Here is a 27,334-nt window from a genome sequence, read left to right on the forward strand (position 1 = left end):
GAATAAAAATTCATTATGTGAATAAAAAATCAAAATGGAATTTATTTGTAAAGCCTCAAAACATAACTAATGAACAGAGGAAATGTTAGTTTAGTTCCAGGAATGCCTACATTGTTCATTCTGGACCCTATTTTGAAATTGGAATATTTTGAACTTTGTGTTAAATTGGCCAAATTAACAATTTCCGATCACTTTATTTTGTAGTTGAAACAGTTGACTTGGCGATTTCTTGTGCTCAATCGATAGAATAGAAGTAATACTAGTGAAATAGCTAAGAATTTGGTTGATTGGAATAATGTAATTGGCCTAAAATGGGAGTCAAAGTCGGCAAAATCGCCGATTCGTAAATATCGCTGACACATCAAAATTCGTGAGAGCATAATTTCGTCAATTTTCCACCAAATTTCGTACTTTTTGTTTTATTACCTTCACAAAAAGATTCTCTACGATTTCATAAGAAAAAATAACAAATTTTTTTTTTTTAAATTCTTGGACACTGGTGCGTGACTCCAGATTTGGGCCTTGGACCCTGAAAGGGTTAAGAGAATGTGCTGAGCAGGGCACATATTCAGCAAGTGGGTTGATTTGCTTGATACGGGCTTGCAATCCATTATATTTACCCAACATGTTACTTGCATTGTCGTAGCTCTGGCCACGGCAATCCATAATAGAGAGATCATGTTCAAGCAGAGTATCCAGTACTACATTCATCATTGTTTCTCCATCATGGCCTGAAAGAGGAATGAATTTTATAAAGCGCTCTACAGGCTTATCACTGGAGTCGACAAAGTGAACAATGAATGTCAATTGGTCTGTATGTGAAATATCTGGTGTTGAATCTACACTTATTGCAAAGTATTTTGCAGTTTTCACAGCTGCTATGATGTTATTGAGGACCTTCTTAGTCATCAATTCAGTAAATTCATTGCATATAGTAGATGACATGTAAGATACAGTGCCTCTTCCTGCATTCCCAAGGCGTGACACATGATTTGCTAAGAATGGATCGAATTGTGCTAACAGTTCTATGATCCCTAGGAAATTGCCATTGTTTTCCGAACCAAAAACCTCATTTTCTCCACGGAAAGCAAGTCCTCTTAGAGCTAAGAATTTTACAACAGCAACAACTCTTTCTAGAACTTTTCTCCAATAAGTGCGCTCTTTTTAGTTTGATTTTACAAATGAGAATCCAATAAGCCTTTTTTCTGTGCACGAAATACACTGGCTAAAATGCAGCTCCTGTGAGTGGTGCTGTTTTCATGTTCCTCGAAACGCTTGGAATTTTTCCAGTCATTGAACCCCTGTGTGAAGGTATTTTCTTTGGTAGAAAATAGCTTGCATGCTGAACAGTACACTTTTCCTGAGCTTTCAGAGTATACCATCCATGATCTTTTCACAGTTTCTGAATTTGCAAGCTTCCTATAAAACATAGATGACTTTAAACAACGACGACTTCCATCATCATAAATCCTTGCTGATTTCCTAAAGTCAATGTTCAGAGTTTGACTGAAGTTTTCTGCAATGAAAGCATTACGTAGAGAATCTGGGATTACATTTGGCCATGAGGCAGGATCTTTTAAGACAAATCCTGTGGATGAAATGTCCGTTGAGACATTGAGAGGAGACACAAAAGAAGTAGATGCTGGCTGAGAAATAATGGAGGGAGGGCTTCCTGTATGATCTGACATATCTGCAGATTCAACTGTACAGTGGACCCCCACATAACGATGGCATCACATAGCGATTATTTCGCATACCGCTTACTTTAATCGCAAAATTTTTGCCGCGCATACCGATTAAAAACCCGCTCACCGATTTTCGTCCGAGACGCGTCCAATGTGCGCCCTCACCCAGCCTCACATGTGCCGCCCGTGCCATTGTTTACCAGGCAGCCTCCGCGCTAACATCCAAGCATACACTCGGAATATTTCGTATTATTACAGTGTTTTCGGTGGTGTTTCTGGAAAATAAGTGACCATGGGCCCCAAGAAAGCTTCTAGTGCCAACCCTGTGGTAAAAAGGGTGAGAATTAGTATGGAAATTAAGAAAGATTTTGAAGGGTTTGGGGCTAACCCTGAGAAGCCTATGCCAGTTGTGGAATCCATTGTGCCTACTTCAAAGATTAAGGAAATGTGTGCACAGTGGGTTGAACTGCAAACCTTTATGGATGAAAATCACCCTGACACAGCTATTGCAAGCCGTGCTGGTGACTATTTCAATGACAATGTTGTGGCCCATTTTAGACAAATCGTAAAGGAACGGGAGGTACAGAGCTCTATGGACAGATTTGTTGTGCGACAGAGGTCCAGTGACTCTCAAGCTGGTCCTAGTGGCATTAAAAGAAGAAGGGAAGTAACCCCGGAAAAGGACTTGCTACCTCAAGTCCTAATGGAAGGGGATTCCCCTTCTAAACAGTAAGAAGATAATGCTCTCCCCTCCTCCCATCCCATCAATCATCACCAGATCTTCAATAAAAGTAAGTGTCATGTAAGTGTGCATGCCTTTTTCAGTTTGTGTGTATTAAAATTAACATTTCATGTGGTAAAAAATTTTTTTTTTCATACTTTTGGGTGTCTTGCACGGATTAATTTTATTTCCATTATTTCTTATGGGGAAAATTCATTCACATAACGATTATTTCGCATAACAATTACCCCTCTTGCACGGATTAAAATCGTTAACCGGGGGTCCACTGTACTGGTAACATCAGAAACTGTTTTCGTGAGCATGTCTGTGATCTTTCTGCAGCTTCCTATATCTTTCTTTTTCTGTTCTTCTTGAATTTTCTTCTTTCTTTTCTGTGACCCACTCGCATAAGAACGTCCAACATCACGTTCACGAGATGCCATAATGAGGATGTATCACTGTCTGTAATCATGCAAATACAAATTTTTCATTATCAATTATTATTAATTTTTTAATTATTATTAATTTTTTTTTCTGTCAATTGGGGGGATATGGCCCTTGTAGCCCCCTTTCCTCTGGCTGCGCATCTAAAAATTCAAAACGTTACCAGAAAGGAGTCATATACAGAACTTTTACCATAGATTAGGTTAGTGATTTGGGCTACGAGTATTTTACTAATTCATCCTCCTTGATCTCCAATTTACTTAAACAGAAATCATACTGAGTCCAAGAACAATGCAGAATGGTATTTATATTACCATTTTCATAACTAAACTAATCATTATGTTTTGCATGATATATGGCCTACCACCATAGATAAGGACATGAGAATTAAAGAATGCAGGGACAATTTTCAGTTTCACCCAACCAACAATTTTCTGATGTGGCTTATGTGTTTCTGGGGAAATATGTAGTAAATTAATTGATGTTCTACATCACTTCCGTCGCAACTTGAAAACTAAGCATTTGCGACGGAAGTGATGTAGAACATCAATCAATTGAGATCTGTTATTGAAATGATAAAGACTTAAAGACAGGACAAAGTGCTTTTAAAACCTACAAACGGAAGTCAGTTTGCATTTTTAGGTTTTTCTTTATAGTATTTTTACCAAAAATGCGTCTTTACTGGTCAACCCTATCAGGTACCTCCCTTAACATTTAGAGGCGAAAACAAACATTTATCCATACACATGAGTGTCTATCAACAACACTTCAGTTAATTTGTCACAGTACAAGTCTAGATAACGTGTAATTACTACAGAAAATTGGAGAGGAATCTCCCATACTCACCCATTAGCGGGAAAACACAGCTGTTCTGATGTAAACAAAGGCGTGTTGAGTGTTGCACCATGTGCGCAGTCTTGGATGAGCCCCTGAACCCCTTGGACTGCGGGGCCCCTAAATGCGTGGGGCCCTAGGCAAATGCCTCTGCCTATGCGGTAATCCGGCCCTAGGTGTCTGGTGTTGGTGACACTGCGTGTTGTTGAAATCGTAGCAGTTGCTGATGATGGGGCAGGGGGGGGGGTCGCAGGTGTTGGTTACAACTCACCGGTTCGTTCTTCACAGTATAGCCGTGAGTATTCTATCCCGATGACAGGAAAGCAGGTTCTTTACCGCTGCAATGATGAGGGGTTACATCCTGCAATTTCATACAGGTGCACAGGTAATTAAATCCAAAAAGGGGAAGTCTCAGGACGTTAGTCCATCTCCATCAATTCTACTCGTTGATTGGCAGGTGACCCCCTCTGTCATCCAAGCTGGAAAGATAGACAGGTTACCCACTGCTTAAGAAATCATTCTCCATGATAAGTACAATACCTAAAAGATGTGGTGATTATTACAACAGTCAACTTAGAGCAAGACTGAAAGGACTAAGTTTATTATTGGTCAAAAGTGAAGCTTTCAACCAATAAATCCACTAGAATACAAGGCAGGCATGTACTTACAGTAGTGCTGGGAGCTGTGAGTCTAGTGATTACTCTTTGGACAGGAGCCCCACACGTCACCTTTCGGGGGGGGGGGGAAGGAGGGGAAGGGATAGCGGGAACTAGACTGACCCTACCTTAACAAGCAGCCGGCAATCAAACTATCACTTTCGGGGTGGGGGAAAAAAGGCGGGAATAGTGGGAGCTTGACTTACCCTACCTTAACAAGTAGCCGGCAATGAAACTATTGTTACTATATACTCCCTCGCTACTCCTATCTATTGAACTTTTCCCTCACAATCAAGGGAATTGGATCTGTGCTCCACTTCCCTAAATTAACAATAATAATAATAATAATAATAATAATAATAATAATAATAATAATAATTCTCTTTTTTAGTAAATGTCTACAGGAGAAGGGGTTATTAGCCCATTGCTCCCGGGATTTTAGTCGCCTCATACGACACGCATGGCTTACGGAGGAAAGATTCTTTTCCACTTCCCCATGGACAATAGAAGAAATAAAGAAGAACAAGAGCTATGTAGAAAAAGGAGAAAAACCTAGATGTATGTATATATATATGCATGTGCATGTCTGTGAAATGTGACCAAAGTGTAAGTTGGAGTAGCAAGATATCCCTGTTATCTAGCGTGTTTATGAGACAGAAAAAGACACCAGCAATCCTACCATCATGCAAAACAGTTACAGGTTTCTGTTTCACAGTCATCTGGCAGGACGGTAGTACTTCCCTGGGTGGTTGCTGTCTACCAACCTACTACCTCAATGTGTAGTGTAAAGCACCCTTCTGGCAAGACAGTGATGGAGTGAATGATGGTGAAAGTTTTTCTTTTTCGGGCCACCCTGCCTTGGTGGGAATCGGCCAGTGTGATAATAAAAAAAAAAAATAATAATAATATTATTATTATTTTTTATTATCACACCGGCCGATTCCCACCAAGGCAGGGTGGCCCGAAAAAGAAAAACTTTCACCATCATTCACTCCATCACTGTCTTGCCAGAAGGGTGCTTTACACTACAGTTTTTAAACTGCAACATTAACACCCCTCCTTCAGAGTGCAGGCACTGTACTTCCCATCTCCAGGACTCAAGTCCGGCCTGCCGGTTTCCCTGAATCCCTTCATAAATGTTACTTTGCTCACACTCCAACAGCACGTCAAGTATTAAAAACCATTTGTCTCCATTCACTCCTATCAAACACGCTCAAGCATGCCTGCTGGAAGTCCAAGCCCCTCGCACACAAAACCTCCTTTACCCCCTCCCTCCAACCCTTCCTAGGCCGACCCCTACCCCGCCTTCCTTCCACTACAGACTGATACACTCTTGAAGTCATTCTGTTTCGCTCCATTCTCTCTACATGTCCGAACCACCTCAACAACCCTTCCTCAGCCCTCTGGACAACAGTTTTGGTAATCCCGCACCTCCTCCTAACTTCCAAACTACGAATTCTCTGCATTATATTCACACCACACATTGCCCTCAGACATGACATCTCCACTGCCTCCAGCCTTCTCCTCGCTGCAACATTCATCACCCACGCTTCACACCCATATAAGAGCGTTGGTAAAACTATACTCTCATACATTCCCCTCTTTGCCTCCAAGGACAAAGTTCTTTGTCTCCACAGACAATAGAGGGAGATTGGATCACAATAGAGGGAGACTTCTTTGGGACGAAATTGTTAGGGCATCTGGACACACTAACGTAGTGATAGTAGGGGATTTTAACTTTAGTCGAATTGACTGGACTTCTTTGACCGGTAATCTGGAGTCCAGTGATTTTATGGAAACAGTTCAGGACTGTTTTCTGAAGCAGTTTGTAACAGAGCCTACCAGGGGTAATAATTTGCTCAACCTAGTCTTGTCAAATAAGGAAACGCTCGTAAATAATCCGGAGATCACTGAAGAGCTTGGTGCAAGTGATCACAAATCCATCACTTTTAGCATTAACTGGGAATACAAGAATAATGATAAGGTAAAAATCCCTGATTTTTGTTCTGCCGATTATAGTGGACTTAGGGATCACCTGTCGATTGGGGTTATCTAGCTAATGATTTTATTGATGATGATTATACTTATGATTAAGAAGGGATCTGCTTTTGTGATTTCTTTTTAATAATGTACACCGTGCTCAGAGTACTTATATACATTCCCCAGAAAGAAATTAGGTCTAATAATAATGATCTTCTTATTCTTTTTAGTAATCTTTACAGGAAAAGGGGTTACTAGCCCATTGTTCCCAGCATTTTAGTTGACTTTTACAACACGCATGGCTTACGGAGGAAAGATTCTTATTCCACTTCCCCATGGATATAAAAGGAAAAGTAATAAGACCAAGAACTATTAAGATAAAATCAAAGAAAACTCAGAGGAGTGTGTATAAATGTGTACATGTATGTGTAGTGTGACCTAAGTGTAAGCAGAAGTAGCAAGACATACCTGTAATCTTGCATATTTAAGAGACAGACAAAAGACATCAGCAATCCTACCATCATGTAAAACAATCACAGGCTTTCGTTTTACACTAACTTGGCAGGACGGTAGTACCTCCCTGGGTGGTTGCTGTCTGCCAACCTACTACCTATAATTATTTTCATATAGTCGGACTTGAGTCCTGGAAATGGGAAGTACAATGCCTGCACTTTAAAGGAGGGGTTTGGGATATTGGCAGTTTGGAGGGATATGTTGTGTATCTTTATATGTGTATGCTTCTAAACTGTTGTATTCTGTGCACCTCTGCATAAACAGAGATAATGTGCGAGTGTGGTGAAAGTGTTGAATGATGATGAAAGTATTTTCTTTTTGGGGATTTTCTTTCTTTTTTGGGTCACCCTGCCTCTGTGGGAGACGGTCGACTTGTCGAAAAAAAAAAAAAATAATGATCCCAAATGGGTTAACATGAGGCTAAAGCATCTAATAGGGGAGAAAAGGGGAATTTATAGGCGCATCAGAAGAGTCCAGATTAACCTCACTGACCAATATGTTCAGCTTAAAAGAGAAGTAAAAAAGGGGATTAGAAAGGTTAAACGTGACTATGAAATTAGAGTTGCTAATGAATCAAAGATCATTCCAAAGGGGCTCTTTCAAGTGTATAGGACAAAGGTGAAGGACCTCTGAAAATTGGGAATGGACAGCTGATGGATAACGAACCGGAAATATGTTCCTTATTTAATGACTTGTTTTGTCAGTTTTTACACAGGAAGACAGGAAGGATTCAAGAAATTAATAATTATTCAGTTTCTGATGAATTCAGATTAACTAATATTACTGTTATGAGGGACATGGTGATCAAACAGATATACAGACTGAAGCAAAATAAGTGCCCGGGGCCCGACAAGTTGTTTTCCAGGGTGCTTAAGGAACGCAAGATGGAACTTAGTCAGCCATTAACAAGTGTGTTTAATGCATCCATCCTTACTGGTGTTGTGCCAGAGTTGTGGAAGATGGCTAAGGTGGTTCCTATATTCAAATCAGGGGATAAGTCCATTCCTTCAAATTACCGTCCAATAAGCCTGACATCTATAGTGGGCAAGTTATTAGAATCAGTTATAGCTGACATTATTAGAAGTCACCTTAAAGAGCATAATTTGATTAATGAATCTCAGCATGGATTTAAGAGAGGTCGTTCCTGCCTGACAAATTTACTGATGTTCTTCAATAGAACATTTGAGGCAGTAGACAGTGATAAAGAATATGATATCGTTTATTTGGATTTTAGTAAAGCCTTCGATAGAGTACCTCACAAGAGGCTCTTAAGAAAAGTGGCAGCTCATGGTATAGGAGGTAAAGTTCTAGCATGGATAGAGGCATGGCTTACCAATAGAAAGCAGAGTTTTTCCATTAATGGGGTCAAATCTGAATGGGGATTAGTCACTAGTGGTGTTCCACAAGGATCAGTTTTAGGCGCTCTCTTGTTCATAATTTACATTAATGACCTTGATGAAGGGATTACGAGTGATATGAGCAAATTTGCTGACGATACAAAGATAGGCCGTATGATTCATTCTGAGGAGGATAGCAAGGAACTCCAGGAGGATTTGGACAAAATGTCTTGGTCTGAAAAAAAGCAGATGAAGTTCAGTGTGGATAAGTGTAAGGTACTAGTCCTTGGTTATGAAAATAACCCTTGAAGCTATAAACTAGGTGAAGTAGAGCTTGATCATACAGAATGTGTAAAAGACTTCAGAGTCATGGTAAGCAGAAATCTAAAGCCAAGACAGCAGTGCCTAAGTGTGCACAACAAGGTTAACAGATTACTAGGATTTATCTCAAGAAGTATAAGTAACAGAAGTCCAAAAGTTATTTTACAACTCTATACATCACTAGTGAGGCCTCATTTAGATTATGCCACTCAGTTTTGGTCTCCTCACTACAGGATGGATATAGACTCATTGAAGAACATACAGAGAAGAATGACTAAAATGATTTACTGTGTAAGGAATCTCCCATATGAAGATAGACTTAAAGCCTTAAATCTCCACTCTCTGGAGAGATGCAGAATGAGGGGAGATCATTGAAGTGTATAAGTGGATGACGGGCATAAACAAAGGAGTATTAATAAAGTACTGAGGGTGTCGAACCAGGTAAGAACCAGAAATAATGGATTTAAGTTGGATAAATTTAGGTTTAGAAAGGACATAGTTAAGTACTGGTTTTCTAACAGAGTTGTGGATGCGTGGAACAATCTTCCCAGTAGGGTGATCGAGGCTAGGACCTTGGGTTGCTTTAAAAAGAGATTGGACAAATATATGAGTGGGAGGGGCTGGGTTTGATTGGTGTCATTGGGTACAGGAGTAACTTCTTGGGTGACTTTGGATAGAGGTCGTTTTGATAAAGACTTTTGGACTTCTGTTACTTATATGTACTTCTTGAGATAAATCCTAGTAATCTGTTAGCCTTGTTGTGCATACTTAGGCACTGCTGCCTTGGCTTTAGATTTGTACTTACCATGACTCCCAAGTCTTTTTCACATTCTATATGATTAACCCTTTGAGGGTTTTGGTCGTACTAGTACGTCTTACGCGTAGGGGTTTTTGACGTACTAGTACGCATAAATTCTAGCGGCCTCAAATCTCGCAGGAAAAGGCTGATAAGCCTAGATGTGAGAGAATGGGTCTGTGTGGTGGGTGTGCGCAGTAGGAAAAAAATCTGGGACCCAGTGGTGCATTGTGGGAATGCCATCATAGTACACAATTTCCACCGTGCCCTGCAGTAAGAAGTTCCTCACTCCTCGGCGAATTGGGACACTTTTGTTCCCCAGTGACAGTTCTAATACAGATGGAAGTGACAGTGAAGATGAGTTTCAAGGTTCTGGTGAGGTTTTGACTGAAACTAATGACCATAATATGGGTAATAGTGAGGAAAACCCAGACAACCCACAGCCTTCCACCTCTGGTGCTGGGCCGTCGTTCAGTTGTACCAGAATCAAAGAGGAAACTCCTATTTTCCAAAATCCCAGACTCAGATGTGAGCATTGGTGATGATAATGATAGTGATTATGAACTACAAGCTCTTCAAACTTGTTCCAAGAATGGAGGAGGAGGAGGAGGCAGAGGAGGAGGAGGCAGAGGAGGAGGAGGCAAGAGGAGGAGGAGGCAAGAGGAGGAGGAGGCAGAGGAGGAGGAGGAGGAGGAAGAAGAAGAGGAGGAGGAGGAGGAAGAAGAGGAGGAGGAGGAGGAGGAGGAGGAGGAGGAAGAGGAGGAGGAGGAGGAGGAGGAAGAAGAAGAATACATAATGATAACAATAATACATAATAATAATAATACATAATAATAATAATACATAATAATAATACATAATAATAATAATAGGTAATAATAATAATATGTAATAATAAATGTTCACCCATGACAGTAACAAGATAAGGGGAGATAACATCTGATAAGTGCTGACGTTTGATGAGGGTAAATGAGGGTAGAGCTGATGCCAAAAGATGAGATGAACATCGCCCTCCCTTTGTTTTTGCTGGTATACTAACATTTCTGTCTGTCTATTTGCCTGTCTGTCAAGCTCCCTGTCTATCCATCTAGCTCTCTGTCTCAGAGAGCCACAAGACTGCGTCATCACTTTTACTCACATCTTCAAGCAGAGTATAGCACTTTGTCTGGGTTTCTTGGGTTATCCTAGGTAATTTATACTATGTATACTTGTATTTATGTGTACCTGTGAGACAGAGATAGACAGACAGACAGAATGAGGGAGAAAGATAGATAGAATGGAGGAGGGGAAGCAGCATCCGACCCCATTGTTTTGACAGGCTGGAGGGGGAAAGAGTAATGAGCCAATATGTCACTTTGACAGCTGCCGACTCCTTGTAATTTACACTATGGACGAGGAGAAGAAGGAGAAGGAGGAAGAGTAGGGGGAAGAGGAAGAAGAGGAGGAGGAGGAAGAGGAAGAGTAGGAGGAAGAGGAATAAGAGGAAGAGGAATAGGAGGAAGATTAGGGGGAAGAGGAGGAAGAGGAAGAAGAGGAGGAGGAGGAAGAGGAAGAAGAGGAGGAGGAGGAAGAGGAGGAGGAGGAGGAAGAGGAAGAGTAGGAGGAAGAGGAGGAAGAGGAAGAGTATGAGGAAGAGTAGGGGGAAGAGGAGGAAGAGGAAGAAGAGGAGGAGGAGGGTGGAACACTAGTACACTGGTACTGGTACACTAACATTTCTGTCTGTCTATTTGTCTGTCTGTCAAGCTCCCTGTCTATCTGTCTATCCGTCTAGCTCTCTGTCTCAGAGAGCCACAAGACTGTGTCATCACTTTTACTCACATCTTCAAGCAGAGTATAGCACTTTGTCTGGATTTCTTGGGTTATCCTAGGTAATTTATACTATGTATACTTGTATTTATGTGTACCTGTGAGACAGAGATAGACAGACAGATAGAAAGAGAGAGACAGATTGAAAGAGATAGAATGAGGGAGAAAGATAAAACACCATTGTGTATGACACCATGTTTCAGAGTTCCACAAGCTGCAGAACTAATAGGAATATGTTCAGTGACTGTATATTGGTATATATATTATAGAACAATAATAATAAACAATGTTTTGTATTGTTTGTTTTTGTAAACAAGTTTTGTAAACAATATATTGATAATTATGTTTGTGTGCTTATTGTGTTGTATACAACGAGTGTATATATGTACATTGCACCTTACTTTGGTCTCATAGGCCACATAAGTTATGTGAAAAAATAAAATAGTGAAAAAAACAACAAACCTTCAAATACAAGTAAACTAAAGTTTACCGGGTGAGCGGCAGTCGCCGCTGTTGCCATACGCGGCTCATTTTCTGCAAACTTCATGCATCCATATCTCCGTAAGTATTGATGGTAAATTTTTTTTGTTTATTCTATAATATTTAGAAAAAAAAACTCTATTTTTTCATAAGAAAAAATAATTTTTTTTTTTTTTGAAATTTGGCCGACCCTGAGAACGAGTTTCGGAGAGGGCCTGTCGACCCTCAAAGGGTTAAGCTCTACTTCACCAAGTTTATAGCTTCGAGGGTTATTTTCATTACCAAGGACTAGTACCTTACACTTATCCACATTGAACTTCATTTGCCATTTTTCAGACCAAGACATTAATTTGTCCAAATTCTCCTGGAGTTCCTTGCTATCCTCCTCAGAATGAATCATACGGCCTATCTTTGTATCATCAGCAAATTTGCTCATGTCACTCGTAATCCCTTCATCAAGGTCATTAATGTAAATTATGAACAAGAGAGGGCCTAAAACTGATCCTTGTGAAACACCACTAGTGACTAATCCCCATTCAGATTTGACCCCATTAATGAAAAAACTCTGCTTTCTATTGGTAAGCCATGCCTCTATCCATGCTAGAACTTTACCTCCTATACCATGAGCTGCCACTTTTCTTAAGAGCCTCTTGTGAGGTACTCTATCGAAGGCTTTACTAAAATCCAAATAAACAATATCACATTCTTTATGACTGTCTACTGCCTCAAATGTTCTAATGACGAACATCAGTAAATTTGTCAGGCAGGAACGACTGCTCTTAAATCCATGCTGAGATTCATTAATCAAATTATGCTCTTTAAGGTGACTTCTAATAATGTCAGCTATAACTGATTCTAATAACTTGCCCACTATAGATGTCAGGCTTATTGGACGGTAATTTGAAGGAATGGACTTATCCCCTGATTTGAATATAGGAACCACCTTAGCCATCTTCCACAACTCTGGCACAACACCAGTAAGGATGGATGCATTAAACATACTTGTTAATGGCTGACTAAGTTCCATCTTGCATTCCTTAAGTACCCTGGAAAACAACTCGTCGGGCCCCGGGGACTTACTTTGCTTCAGTTTGTCTATCTGTTTGATAACCATGCCCCTCGTGACAGTAATATTAGTGAAATTAGATGAATTGTGATACATAAATAAGCCGTAGAGTTGATAGTGGCATTAAGAACGTAAGAACATAAGAATGGAGGAACACTGCAGAAGGCCTACTGGCCCATTGCAGAATTCCTACTAGCCCATTAAATTGAAGTATTTTGTCACGCCTCCTGAGAGCAGGAATTCTGCTGGAATGGATTAATGCCATTTTAATTAATTTAAGTGAGGAAAATTGACTCAGCATACGGAGAAATCAGGATATGAACAAGGTCATGGAACAGATTAAATTCGTAAGCTGAGGTTCCACTGTACATACACATAGAGCCTCTCCTCACTTAGCGATGTACTGGTTTACTGGTGACTCAGACTTACGACGGACTCTCTGACCAGTATGCATACCTATATAATGTGTATTAGAGCTGATTTCCTCTGTTCTGTTTATTACAATATACAGTAAACTACTGTATAAACATTTACTCACAGAGGGAAAATTCCTAGGTATCCACCTTGACAGTAGCCTTAAGTACCGGACACACATACAACAAATCACCAAGAAAATCACCAAGACTGTAGGCATACTATCAAAGATAAGGTACTACGTTCCACAATCAGCTCTCCTGGCGCTGTACGATTCACTCATATACCCTTATCTTACATATGGAATTTGTGCATGGGGATCAACAACGTCCAATCATCTAAAACCCCTAATAATCCAGCAAAAGGCAGCAGTAAGAATGATAACAAATTCCCACTCCTGCCTACATACTCCACCAATTTTCAAAAGTCTGAATCTGCTTACCATTAACCCTTAAACAGTCCAAACGTATATATATGTTTTTTCAACATTTGAAAGTATATAAAAAAATGTACATCATCTTTTTTTTTTTTTACATTTCAAAATGTGTAAAAAAACTTTTATCTATATTTTTTTTTGTTATGTTTGAAAATATGTAAAAAAAACATAGATCTACTTTTGGAGCACTACGGATTTGAACGTCGATCTATTTGGACCGTTTAAGGGTTAAGAACATCCATACTTATTCATGCGCCTACTACATACACAGAACAATACACGCAAATATAAACCCTCCACTCAAACTTTTCCTCACCAACCTAAACAGGACACATGACACAACACAAGACACAGATCTCTTTTTGATATATCTCGTGTCCATATCACACTGTGTAAAATCTCTATGCACATAAAGGGCCCCAAAATATGGAATTCATTACCAGAAGATATTAAAGTAACTTTGTCCTTGGAGGCAAAGAGGGGAATGTATGAGAGTATAGTTTTACCAACGCTCTTATATGGGTGTGAAGCATGGGTGATGAATGTTGCAGCGAGGAGAAGGCTGGAGGCAGTGGAGATGTCATGTCTGAGAGCAATGTGTGGTGTGAATATAATGCAGATAATTCGTAGTTTGGAAGTTAGGAGGAGGTGCGGGATTACCAAAACTGTTGTCCAGAGGGCTGAGGAAGGGTTGTTGAGGTGGTTTGGACATGTGGAGAGAATGGAGCGAAACAGAATAACTTCAAGAGTGTATCAGTCTGTAGTGGAAAGAAGGCGGGGTAGGGGTCGGCCTAGGAAAGGTTGGAGGGAGGGGGTAAAGGAGGTTTTGTGTGCGAGGGGCTTGGACTTCCAGCAGGCATGCGTGAGCGTGTTTGATAGGAGTGAATGGAGACAAATGGTTTTTAATACTTGACGTGCTGTTGGAGTGTGAGCAAAGTAACATTTATGAAGGGATTCAGGGAAACCGGCAGGCCGGACTTGAGTCCTGGAGATGGGAAGTACAGTGCCTGCACTCTGAAGGAGGGGTGTTAATGTTGCAGTTTAAAAACTGTAGTGTAAAGCACCCTTCTGGCAAGACAGTGATGGAGTGAATGATGGTGAAAGTTTTTCTTTTTCGGGCCACCCTGCCTTGGTGGGAATCGGCCAGTGTGATAATAAAAAAAAATAATAAAAAATTAAAGTAACCCAGTCTGAAAATCAATTTAAGACTATTCTCAAAAGCCACTTAATCACCCTAGACTAAATGCTAAATACTCAGTATACATTTACTCACCTATGTACTCCCACATCATAACTGAAACAATCACATTGAACCTTTTATATATTTTGACAGGAATATACTGTAATTGAATCATTGTTTTTCACAAAAGCATTTTAGTATATAAATACGTATATCTTTGTATTATACAGATTTTGATTAATTTATAATTAATATTCTGCTGTACAATTATGAAATAATTGCTACTTTCCTACTGTACAACTATGATATACTACTCCTTAGTATTAAGTAGAATGTAAGCCAATAATGTTAAGTTGGCCCATAATGCCTAGGCATAATAGAGGCTCTCTTTGTATTGCATATACAAATTGTATATACACAATCTCAATGTACTGTTTGCAAAGACATTAAATAAATAAATAAATAAATAAATAAAAATATTCCAGAAATGTTATAAATGGTGCAAAGGTGACATTAAAACAATATCAAAGATGGTTGACACAAACCCACTACTATTATAGTATGCTCCTCACTTAGTGACAAATTCGTTTACCGACGTGGTCTTAGGAACAGAACTCCATTGTTAAGTGAGGAGAGGCTGTATTGAAGTAGTTAACTTTCGATTTAACAGACTTAAGATGTACGAGATGAAATTTGCTGAGTCAGTTGATTTGGAAACAAAGGACAAAATTCTTTGGCTTCAGAATTGTTCATTATTGTTGCAGTCACGGCAAATCAGTCTCCTCTTCATCACAGTTGCTGTTACCAACTATACAATCAAGGCAAAACAATCTCTTCTCAATAACAGTCGCTTTTACCGACCATAGAAATACGGCAAACCAATCTCCTTTCAACCACAGTCACCATTACTGGCCACTAGCTCCCACCTATTAGTCCATTAAATTGGAGGATTACTACTATGAAATTTATTAGCTAGAATGGGTAATTTAAAAGTTCTAGAAACAAGTATTCTAGTTTTGTTAGTGTAGTTTTAATTTATATTGTGGTTGGTCTTAACTCAAGCATTTACATCTATTTAACCCTTTGACTGTCGCGGCCGTATGTATACGTCTTACAAGGTACCGTGTTTGACGTATATACAGTGGACCCTCAACCAGCGATGGCATCGATTAACGATAAATCTGACTAGCGATACATTTTAACAAAAATTTTGCCTCGACTAGCGCTTAAAAACCCGACCAGTGCTATTCATTCCATACGAGACGTGTCCACTTTGGGCTGAGCGCGCCTTACTTGTCCCGTGGGTGCCAGTGTTTACAAGCCAGCCACCGCGGTCGCTTCCAAACATACAACTGGAACATTTCATATTATCACAGCCTTTGTAGTGATTGCACCTGCAAAATAAGTCACCATGGGCCCCAAGAAAGCTTCTAGTGCCAACCCTACAGCAAAAAGGGTGAGAATTACTATGGAGATGAAGAAAGAGATCATTGCTAAGTATGAAAGTGGAGTGCGTGTCTCTGAGCTGGTCAGGTTGTATAATAAACCCCAATCAACCATTGCTACTATTGTGGCCAAGAAAACGGCAATCAAGGAAGCTGTTCTTGCCAAAGGTGCAACTATATTTTCGAAACTGAGATTGCAAACGGTAGAAGATGTTGAGAGACTCTTATTGGTGTGGATAAACAAGAAACAGATAGCAGGAGATAGCATCTCTCAAGCAATCATATGTGAAAAGGCTAGGAAGTTGCATGACGATTTAATTAAAAATATGCCAGCAACTAGTGATGTGAGTGAATTTAAGGCCAGCAAAGGTTGGTTTGAGAGATTTAAGAAGCGTAGTGGCATTCATAGTGTGATAAGGCATGGTGAGGCTGCCAGTTCGGACCACAAATCGGCTGAAAAATATGTGCAGGACTTCAAGGAGTACATAGACAGTGAAGGACTGAAACCTGAACAATTGTTTAATTGTGACGAAACAGGCCTGTTTTGGAAGAAAATGCCAAGCAGGACCTACATTACTCAGGAGGAAAAGGCACTCCCAGGACATAAGCCTATGAAAGACAGGCTTACTCTGTTGATGTGTGCCAATGCTAGTGGTGATTGCAAAGTGAAGCCTTTATTGGTGTATCACTCTGAAACTCCCAGAGTGTTCAGGAAAAACAATGTCCTCAAGGCTAATTGTGTGTGCTGTGGAGGGCAAACAGTAAGGCATGGGTCACTAGGGACTTTTTCTATGACTGGTTACACCATGCATTTGCCCCCACTGTGAAAAATTACCTAATTGAAAAGAAATTAGACCTTAAGTGCCTCCTGGTATTAGACAATGCTCCTGGTCATCCTTTAGACTTTGCAGAGCGACTTTCTAGGGACATGAGCTTCATTAAGGTGAAGTTTTTGCCTCCTATACCACTCCTCTCCTGCATCCCATGGACCAGCAGGTCATTTCCAACTTCAAGAAACTGTACACAAAAACTATGTTTGAAAGGTGCTTTGTAGTGACCCCAGAAACTCAACTGACTCTAAGAGAGTTTTGGAAAGATAATTTTACCATCCTCAATTGTGTAAACATTATAGGTAAGGCTTGGGAGGAAGTGACTAAGAGGACCCTGAATGCTGCTTGGAAAAAACTGTGGCCAGAATGTGTAGACAAAAGGGATTGTGAAGGGTTTGAGGCTAACCCTGAGAATCCTGTGCCAGTTGAGGAATCCATTGTGGCATTGGGGAAGTCCTTGGGGTTGGAGGTTAGTGGGGAGGATGTGGAAGAGCTGGTGGAGGAGGACAATGAAGAACTAACCACTGATGAGCTGCTAGATCATCTTGAACAGCAAGAGGGCAGACCTGAGGAAACTGCTTCGGAAGAGGGGATAGAGAAATTGAAGAAGTTGCCTACTTCTAAGATTAAGGAAATGTGTGCAAAGTGGCTTGAAGTGCAAACCTTTTTTGATGAAAATCACCCTGACACAGCTACTGCAAGCCGTGTTGGCAACCTGTACACTGACAATGTTGTGAACCACTTTAGGAAAGTCATAAAGGAACGAGAGGTACAGGTATCTATGGACAGATATGTTGTGCGACAGAAGTCCAGTGACTGAAGCTGGTCCTAGTGGCATTAAAAGAACAAGGGAAGTAACCCCAGAAAAAGACTTGCTACCTCAAGTGCTAATGGAAGGGGATTCCCCTTCTAAACACTAAGAAGATCAACGGTCTCCCCTCCTCCCATCCCAACAATCATCACCAGATCTTCAATAAAGGTAAGTGTCATGTAACTGTGCATGTTTTCTTCAGTTTGTGTGTATTAAAATTAATATTTCATGTGGTAAATTTTTTTTTTTCAATACTTTGGGGTGTCTTGCACGGATTAATTTGATTTCCATTATTTCTTATGGGGAAAATTAACTTGACTAATGATTATTTCGATTAACGATGAGCTCTCAGGAATGGATTAATATCGCTGGTTGAGGGTCCACTATACTCATAAATTCTAGCAGCTTCAACTCAAGAAGGAGAAAGCTGGTAGGCCCACATGTGAGAGAATGGGTCTGTGTGGTCAGTGTGCACCATATAAAAAAAATCCTGGAGCACGCAGTGCACAATGAGAAAAAAAACTGACCGCTTTTTTTTAATTAAAATGCAGACTTTGTGGTCTATTTTCATTTAGTATTTATGGTTGTATTCTCGTTTTCTTGGTCTCTTTTGATAGAATGGAAAGCATATTATAGAAATAGAGGTGATTTCGACTGATTTGACTATAAAAAGAACCTGGAAATGGAGCTCAAATTAGGGGAAATGTTTGATTTTTGCCGATGTTCAAAAGTAAGCAAATGATGTCATTGTCCAATAAATGTCCAACTAACCATTCTAATATGCAGTCATGAATGGGTTGATGTTATGTATACAATTATTACAGTATTGCAGTAGTCTGCATAATAGTAAGTCTTCTATTTTTTGTTTGAATAAAAATTCAAAATAGAAAACAAGAGTAATATCAGAGGGGTCTGGAGACATGACTGATGAACAAAGAAAATGTTATTTTAGAGCCAGGAATGTCTGCATTGTTCATTCTGGACCTTATTTTGAAATTGTCATATTTTTTAATTTTCGTGAAATTGGCCAAATTGCAAATTTCTGACCACATTATTGGGTAGGTGAAATTGGTAAATGGGCAGTTTCTTGTACTCAATCGATAGAAAAAATGGAGTTCTAAAGAAATAGCTATGCGTTTGGTTGACTGGAACACTTGAATTAGCCTAAAATAGGGCTCAAAGTGTGCGAAATCACCGATTTGTAAATATCGCCGGTCGCTAACTTCACGAGAGCATAATTCCGTCAGTTTTCCATCAAATTTCGTTTTTTTGGTGTCATTACAATGGGGAAAAGATTCTCTATCATTTCATAAGAAATTTTTTTTTTTTTTTTTTTTTTGAAATTTTGCAACACCAGGAGACACCTCAGGATTGGGGGTTGCGACAGTCAAGAGGTTAATGATTCATGCTAAAAGTATTTTTGTCAGTGTTGAGATCTGATTTTTCCTGATTATTTCCGTGACAATCATAATTTTCAGTTAACCAATCTTGGCAGTGGTTAATGCAAACATTTGGTATTTTTATAATCATTTGTAGACCACATGACTGATTTGTATGTAGACTATATTCAGCTTTACTTATCCTTCGTACATTACAAATTATTCAGGGATGAATTGATGACGAGGAATTTAATCATTAGTTATGCGATTTCAGTTGCCAAATAAAACTCATAAAGTGGTACATCAGTTATTTAATATCAAAACATTAACAATAGTGCAATAATTGTAGGGATAACATCAAGGAATTCAGTCATGTAGAGTGGTACTGTCATTGTATTTTAAGTGCCATATCTTGTAGAATGTTATAATTGTAGTCCAAGTCGTAGATTTATTTTTTATGGCAATAACATACATGATCAAATGCATTTATGTATGGAAATAAAGATCATAGACATAGTAAGTCAAAATTTAAAGGTTTGCTAATTTTCTAGCTGTGTTAATTTTGTCTTTAAGGATTTGAATTTATAATTATGTGTATTTAGCATAAATTTGTATCTTTCTTCCAAGCTCATTTCTCAATATTGGGGTCAGGTACGAGCAGATTTCCTGGATAGTGAGATCCCAGAGCTGCTGAAACATCCCGAGGATGGCCTGGGTCTGGTAGTAACAGATATTCTTCTCTACCTGCTGAATAATCCTGGTAGTTATTGTTTTATTTTACTGTATATTGCATTTCCTTAAGAGCCTTGAGTGTTAAAACTATCATTCTATTTATTTCCACAAGATACATCATTTGTACACAATTGAATGAGGCGCGCTTTCCTCTCCTTGCTAGAGTTCTTGATCAACTACAAATAGAGTGCTTTTGAATTATACCCATTCTTCATTTATTCAGACTTCCTACAATGAATATTTTTACCATTTGCAATAAGCTAATGAAAATATTTTAAGGTAAGTAATGTGTGTACTGTATATGCATTTTTTAGGCCTAGTTATTTTGCTCATTTAACCCGTAAACGGTCCAAGCAGATCTACGTTTACATGTGTAGTGCTACAAAAGTAGATCTACGTTTTTTTTTTTACATATTTTCAAATGTAACAAAAAAAAAAGTAGATCAAAGTTTTTTTTACACATTTTCAAATGTAAAAAAAAACAAAAAGAAGGTCTACTTTTTTTACATACTTTCAAATGTTGAAAAAACGTATATATACATTTGGACCGTTTACGGGTTAATATATGATAGTGTAAACATGTTATCAGGCTTTTATATATGTACATTTGAAAGTGGAAAAATGGCAGTGTTTCAGTTTACAGTGATTTTAATTTTACATCAGTAACCCAGAACCTAACCTTCTTTATAATCAGGGCCTTCCTGTATGTATATAAGACATTACTGGTATTCACAGTAGAATTGATTCAGTAGGAATGACTGTATGTATATGGACAAATAAAATCTTAGCAAGGTGCATGAGAATAAGAACACTTAGATTATACAGTATTTAAAGTACAATAATTCAAAATAAAAATTCTAATAAAAATTATGATTGGATTGAAGTTAGTTACAGGAAATTATGCTAAATATAATTATATAATTGTTATCAGGATCACATTAAGGTAAGGAGGTGCTTTTTAACAGTAGTTTTGAAGTGGTTGGCACAAAGGGAACATCTGGAATCTTCAGGCAAGCAGTTCCAGATTTTTAAGTCTTTTTATGTGCATTGAGTTTTTACATAGGTTGAGCTGAACATGGGGAATATCATAGATTTTTGTATCTAGTATTATGCCAATGAGTTCAGCTGCAGCTATCAGGATTAATATTAAAGTTGATTGTCCTGTATACACCTACCATCCGACTTACGACCTGCTCGACTTACGACCACTCGACTTACGACCGTGTTTTTTATGCCAAATTTCTGGGAAATAAACAACTATTTGTGTTGTACACAGTGTTTATCCTAAACCTTACAGTATAAAATACAGTACTAACAACATAAAAAGTAAAGTAAAACATGAAATACCAAAATAAAACAATAAAATAAAGTCATTATAAAAATGTTTTGTTGATATTCAGTAGTAAAGTTTGACTTACGACCATTTCGACTTACGACCGGTTTCTCGGAGCCGAACTCGGTCATAAGTCGGATGGTAGGTATACATGTATGTAGTATGCACAGAAGTATGAGCAAATTCTACGTATATTAAGTAGGTTTAAGTTTCTGAAGTGTGGGGGAGTGTGTTGTCAGGTACTAGACTGGATGATCATTCATGTAGTTGCATTCTGTTGAGTTATTATTGACTTTACATGATTTGATGTAGTGGATCTCCAGGCATAAATAGCATAGATAAGGATTGATTAGAGCACCAGCAGTCGCAGCAGCTGCCGCTGCTGCTGCTGCCGCTGTTTGTTACTCCCGGCATTTTAGTTGCCTCTTACAACACGCATGGCTTACGGAGATAGAATTCTTTTCCACTTCCCCGTGGAGATAAGAGGAAATAAAGAAGAACAGAAACTGTTAAGAAAATAGAAAAAAACCCAGAGGGGTGTGTACGTATATACATACATGCGTGAACATGAATGTGTAGTGTGACCTAAGTGTAAGTAGAAGCAGCAAGATATACCTGTTATCCTGCAAGTTTGAGACAGAAAAAAGACATCAGCAATCCTACCATCATGTAAAACAATTACAGGCTTCCATTTTACATTCACTTGGCAGGGCTGTAGTACCTCCCTTGGTGGTTGCTGTCTACCAACCTACTACCTAGGATTAGTATTATTATTACTATATACAAAAAAGCTCTCCAAAAATAGCAAAAACATCTCTCATTCAATTTGTAAATTATTTACCCTCTCCCCCAAGTACATAATTTGGTTAGTCAATTGTCGATTTGTAGTATGTATTTTAATGTGATACTGTGTGTGCATTTTCTACTCCTCTAGTTTGGAAGTGTTAATTATAGCCATTTAGACAAGATTAGCAGTAGGTGAATAGTCAGGAACCAATATATTTAAATTTTTCTTCAGGCAAGAAGGTAGGAGACATTGACTTGAAAGGTTTCTTGCCCAAGGAACTCAATGGAATGGCAAACAGATTAAATGTCAAGAGAAATGCTGAGAAGCTGGTGGAGACTTGCCAGAAGAAAGATGCAGGATATGTACGTGAGCGCTACCTCTGCAAGGTAAATAATAAACGTATTTTGTGATGCTCTAAACCTGTGTGGGTCATTCATTACAAGGAAACTTGATGCTCCATCTGCTACTGGGGCTAATCTCTTAATAGTCAGGCTCATGGTAATTAATATGAAGCAAATATTATGTAGTTTCTACAGCTGGGGATATTATAAGGGATCTCAGTTAGTCACAAAATGTAGTCGGTCCTCATAACGTGGTTTTTTGCGCACGTCCTCCGACTCCCCCAGCGCATCTAGGTTCCCGTTCTCTATTTCTGACCAGTCACAGACCTTCCCTGAGTTGCCCCGGCTAAGCGGTGATGGCGGCTGCTCGCTTCCCATTGGTCGAGAGAGCAGAATGTAAACACTTCTACCTTGCCGGCGCCAAAACTCATGTTTCTCGGTTGAGTGCTCCTTATATTCTGAAGCATTTCACCCTATACAGTGTTGGTAAGTACTGATTTGTGTGTCTAGTACGTAAATGAATAGTTTAGCCATATTTTGATATATATATGAAGGCGTTGTGAAGCATATTACGAGTGCACCATGCAAATGAAAAAAGTGCAACAAAATAGGACCAAGCACAGTCGTTCCTGCCCTTTTAGGTGCAGTTTTCAAGTTTCGGTATATAAATATTTCCATAAAACTTGGTAGTGTATATATGAATTCAGTAATGATCTGGGTGTGTACAGAACGTTTTTATTGTCCTTCCAGATCAATAAGAAATTATTTTACGGTGAGTCCTCCAAGGATAAGTCGAAATTTGTCTGTGTTTGGGATGATAGTGACTCAGATCACAACCCATATGACCTGGAAGTGGTGGAAACTGATGATGAATACTTGTCACAAGATGCAGAGGTGCCAACAGATGAGGAGGAAGCTATGCCACTATCCAAAAAGAAGAAATTGAACAAAAAGAAGATACTTGCTTACATGCAAGTATTGCAGCAACAAGAATAATCATGTCACATCCTCATTTTCCTGTGCCACATGCAAAGTAAATCTATGTAAAGTAAAAGGACAAAAGTGCAACTAATGTGACATTTTATTGTGGCAACGTTTCGCTCTCCAGGAGCTTTGTCAAGCCGTTACAAACAATATATGGAGACAGAGGGTATATAAAGGCTCAGAGTGAGGTGCAATACTAGTGAGGTACCATTTCGATGTTCATTAGTGGTAGTAGTAGTAGTAGTAGTGACAAAAGTTGTAGTAGTAGTAGTAATACAATATGGTAGAGCAATTAATTCGTACATGAGTAAAAGGACTACTACTACTACTACTACAACTTTTGTCACTACTACTACTACTACTACTACTACTACTACCACCACTAATGAACATCGAAATGGTACCTCACTAGTATTGCACCTCACTCTGAGCCTTTATATACCCTCTGTCTCCATATATTGTTTGTATCGGCTTGATAAAGCTCCTGGAGAGCGAAACGTTGCCACAATAAAATGTCACATTAGTTGCACTTGTGTCCTTTTACTTTACATATTGCTGGTAATTCTACCAACATTATTACAAAGTAAATCTATCCATCAAGAAGGATAGAAATTGTTTCATAAAGTTTCATTGCAGAAATTAGTGATGTAAAAGGATTGTTCTTTCTCAGGGAACTCAGGAATATTTCATTTGTAAGTTGTATCCCATTGCAATGTGTCATTGTTGATAAGTAGTTCCTATTTCTATTTTTTTACTGATTACAAATTGTTCAGAAACAAGTTCCATTTAAGTTTTTTATATTGTCTACTTGTATAATAAATTTAAAAAATATTTATTTGTTTTTTTACAACAATTGCAACCTTGCAACATTCTGAATTGTTATACCCCAAACGGGGCAGGACCGAATATACTCGGTCTTCGAATATCTGCAATTGCCCGAGATGTTACTTTCACAACTCCGTTTGGATGGTCTCAGTGACCTTACATCGAGTGGCTCTATCTCCTCATACAAAATCACTTTCAAAATTCGTATTGTAGTCTGCCTTGCCCTCTGAAGGGTTTTAACTGAGATAAGATGTTTTTTACATAAATTGTTGAACTTGTGCATTGTGGATATATGAAGCATAATTTGCTGTGCCTTCTGAGTTATATTTTTCTTAAATTTTAAACATCATTCTACTAAAATTTTGTGAGTTAGGAATGTACTGTATCTTTGTACACAGAAAATGTTCTTGTTCATTCTGTGATGATTTTGCATGAAATTATTTTACTTCCTCCTAGCCCTTTATACTTTTTAATGTACTGTCCAATATAATGAAGCTCATGTTTTATGTGCTTTAGGAAAGGTAGGGGGTGTGTGGACCAGGTGTTTACAGTGGAACATATAAGTGAACAGTATTTAGATAAGGCTAAAGAGGTTTTTGTGGCATTTATGGATTTGGAAAAGGCGTATGACAGGGTGGATAGGGGCGCAATGTGGCAGATGTTGCAGGTGTATGGTGTAGGAGGTAGGTTACTGAAAGCAGTGAAGAGTTTTTACGAGGATAGTGAGGCTCAAGTTAGAGTATGTAGGAAAGAGGGAAATTATTTCCCAGTAAAAGTAGGCTTTAGACAAGGATGTGTGATGTCACCGTGGTTGTTTAATATATTTATAGATAGGGTTGTAAGAGAAGTAAATGCGAGGGTCTTGGCAAGAGGCGTGGAGTTAAAAGATAAAGAATCACACATAAAGTGGGAGTTGTCAAAGTTGCTCTTTGCTGATGACACTGTGCTCTTGGGAGATTCTGAAGAGAAGTTGCAGAGGTTGGTGGGTGAATTTGGTAGGGTATGCAAAAGAAGAAAATTAAAAGTGAATACAGGAAAGAGTAAGGTTATGAGGATAACAAAAAGATTAGGTGATGAAAGATTGGATATCAGATTGGAGGGAGAGAGTATGGAGGAGGTGAATGTATTCAGATATTTGGGAGTGGACGTGTCAGCAGATGGGTCTATGAAAGATGAGGTGAATCATAGAATTGATGAGGGGAAGAGGGTGAGTGGTGCACTTAGGAGTCTGTGGAGACAAAGAACTTTGTCCTTGGAGGCAAAGAGGGGAATGTATGAGAGTATAGTTTTACCAACGCTCTTATATGGGTGTGAAGCATGAGTGATGAATGTTGCAGTGAGGAGAAGGCTGGAGGCAGTGGAGATGTCATGTCTGAGGGCAATGTGTGGTGTGAATATAATGCAGAGAATTCGTAGTTTGGAAGTTAGGAGGAGGTGCGGGATTACCAAAACTGTTGTCCAGAGGGCTGAGGAAGGGTTGTTGAGGTGGTTCGGACATGTAGAGAGAATGGAGCGAAACAGAATGACTTCAAGAGTGTATCAGTCTGTAGTGGAAGGAAGGCGGGGTAGGGGCCGGCCTAGGAAAGGTTGGAGGGAGGGAGTAAAGGAGGTTTTGTGTGCGAGGGGCTTGGACTTCTAGCAGGCATGCGTGAGCGTGTTTGATAGGAGTGAATGGAGACAAATGGTTTTTAATACTTGACGTGCTGTTGGAGTGTGAGCAAAGTAACATTTATGAAGGGATTCAGGGAAACCGGCAGGCCGGACTTGAGTCCTGGAGATGGGAAGTACAGTGCCTGCACTCTGAAGGAGGGGTGTTAATGTTGCAGTTTAAAAACTGTAGTGTAAAGCACCCTTCTGGCAAGACAGTGATGGAGTGAATAATGGTGAAAGTTTTTCTTTTTCGGGCCACCCTGCCTTGGTGGGAATCGGCCAGTATGTTAATAAAAAATAATAAAATAAATTATTTTCCTGTTTTTACTACATTGGCTGTCTCCCACCAAGGTAGGGTGACTTGGAAGGCACTGCATTCACCTTCATTCATTCAATAGCTATTTTGCTGTTAGTGTACAGACATCACAGGTAAGATGACTCTCCCAACAGCAACATTCCTACTCTCTAGAGTGCAGGAACTGTACCTCCTACTTTGAGGATTCAAGTCTGCCTTGCCTGTTTTCCTGAATTGCCTCATAACAGTTACCTTGTTCTCCAAAATTATGTCAAATCCTACAAAACACTTGTTTCATTCACCCTTATCTAACTTGCTTACATATGCCTGCTGGATGATTAAGCCTCTACAACTTAATACCATCATCACCCCCTCCCTCCAACCTTACCTGCAATGGCTTATACACCCTCCTGCTTTCCACCACTAATTTATGCACCTTTTTATTTTGCCATCCTATCCTGCTCCATGCTTTATTTTTAAATGGCCAACTAGACCTTGCTTCTGCACTGTCTTCTAATTTTTGTTCTCCTAATTCTCTGTATAATAACCACAAATTTCTGTAAAGCATGACATCTCTACTACTTTCAGTGTCCAATACTTAAATTCTTTACAGACACCAGAACCCACCTTTGATGAGTTCAGAGATTTTCTCTACTCCCAGAGCCTGCCCTTGGGCCAAGCTCATTTTTCCCTCTTCTATTCTCACATTGTTTTTGTTTAGATAAGCAACTACATTTTGATCTGCCCTGTCCAGTTATCAAGTCTTGAGTGAGAAGAAGAGGTGGTGAAAACCAGAAGGTTGTCTCCCATTTTTCCATTCACTTGTTAATTGATAATGATCCAGGAAGAAACAAAACATTCTCTCACTTTACTCTCCTAACTGTATATTAGTTGTTAATTTGTTCCAGCCATGGTATGGAGAGTTGTATAGTTATTTCAAGAAGAGATTTCTTTATTGTATTTCATATTTGAAGGCTGAAGAATGTGATCCAATATTCCATAGGTTGAAGAGAGTCAGTGTAGCTATGGAAGTGAAGACTATATCCTGCAGAAGGATGAGATTGGCACTGCCCTCCACATTAAGCTAAGTATCGACCCTTTCCACCCAGACCAACCGGGCCTTCGTTACTGTTATGCCTCACAGAAAAAAGGGGTGAGCATATACATATTGTAATAAATTTGCATGTAATTCATGTTGAAATGTTTGTAGTATATTTGTTTACAAACTCTTGACTTCTCATCTCAAAAATTTA

General features: G+C 39.1%; 1 protein-coding gene across 4 annotated transcripts in view; it reads left to right on the plus strand.

Annotated features, from left to right (window-relative positions):
• hop (tyrosine-protein kinase hopscotch) overlaps nt 1–27,334 on the plus strand; it is a 147,238-nt gene that overhangs the window by 25,583 nt on the left and 94,321 nt on the right. For all 4 annotated transcript variants that reach the window (XM_070102307.1, XM_070102306.1, XM_070102308.1 and 1 more), the window contains 3 exons: nt 19,786–19,894; nt 22,218–22,372; nt 27,085–27,234. In XM_070102307.1, the coding sequence (XP_069958408.1) occupies nt 19,786–19,894; nt 22,218–22,372; nt 27,085–27,234 (414 nt within the window). The remainder of the gene's footprint in view (nt 1–19,785; nt 19,895–22,217; nt 22,373–27,084; nt 27,235–27,334) is intronic.

The sequence above is a fragment of the Cherax quadricarinatus genome, chromosome 81 (genome assembly GCF_038502225.1).
Source record: "Cherax quadricarinatus isolate ZL_2023a chromosome 81, ASM3850222v1, whole genome shotgun sequence".
NCBI classification, from domain to species: domain Eukaryota; kingdom Metazoa; phylum Arthropoda; class Malacostraca; order Decapoda; family Parastacidae; genus Cherax; species Cherax quadricarinatus.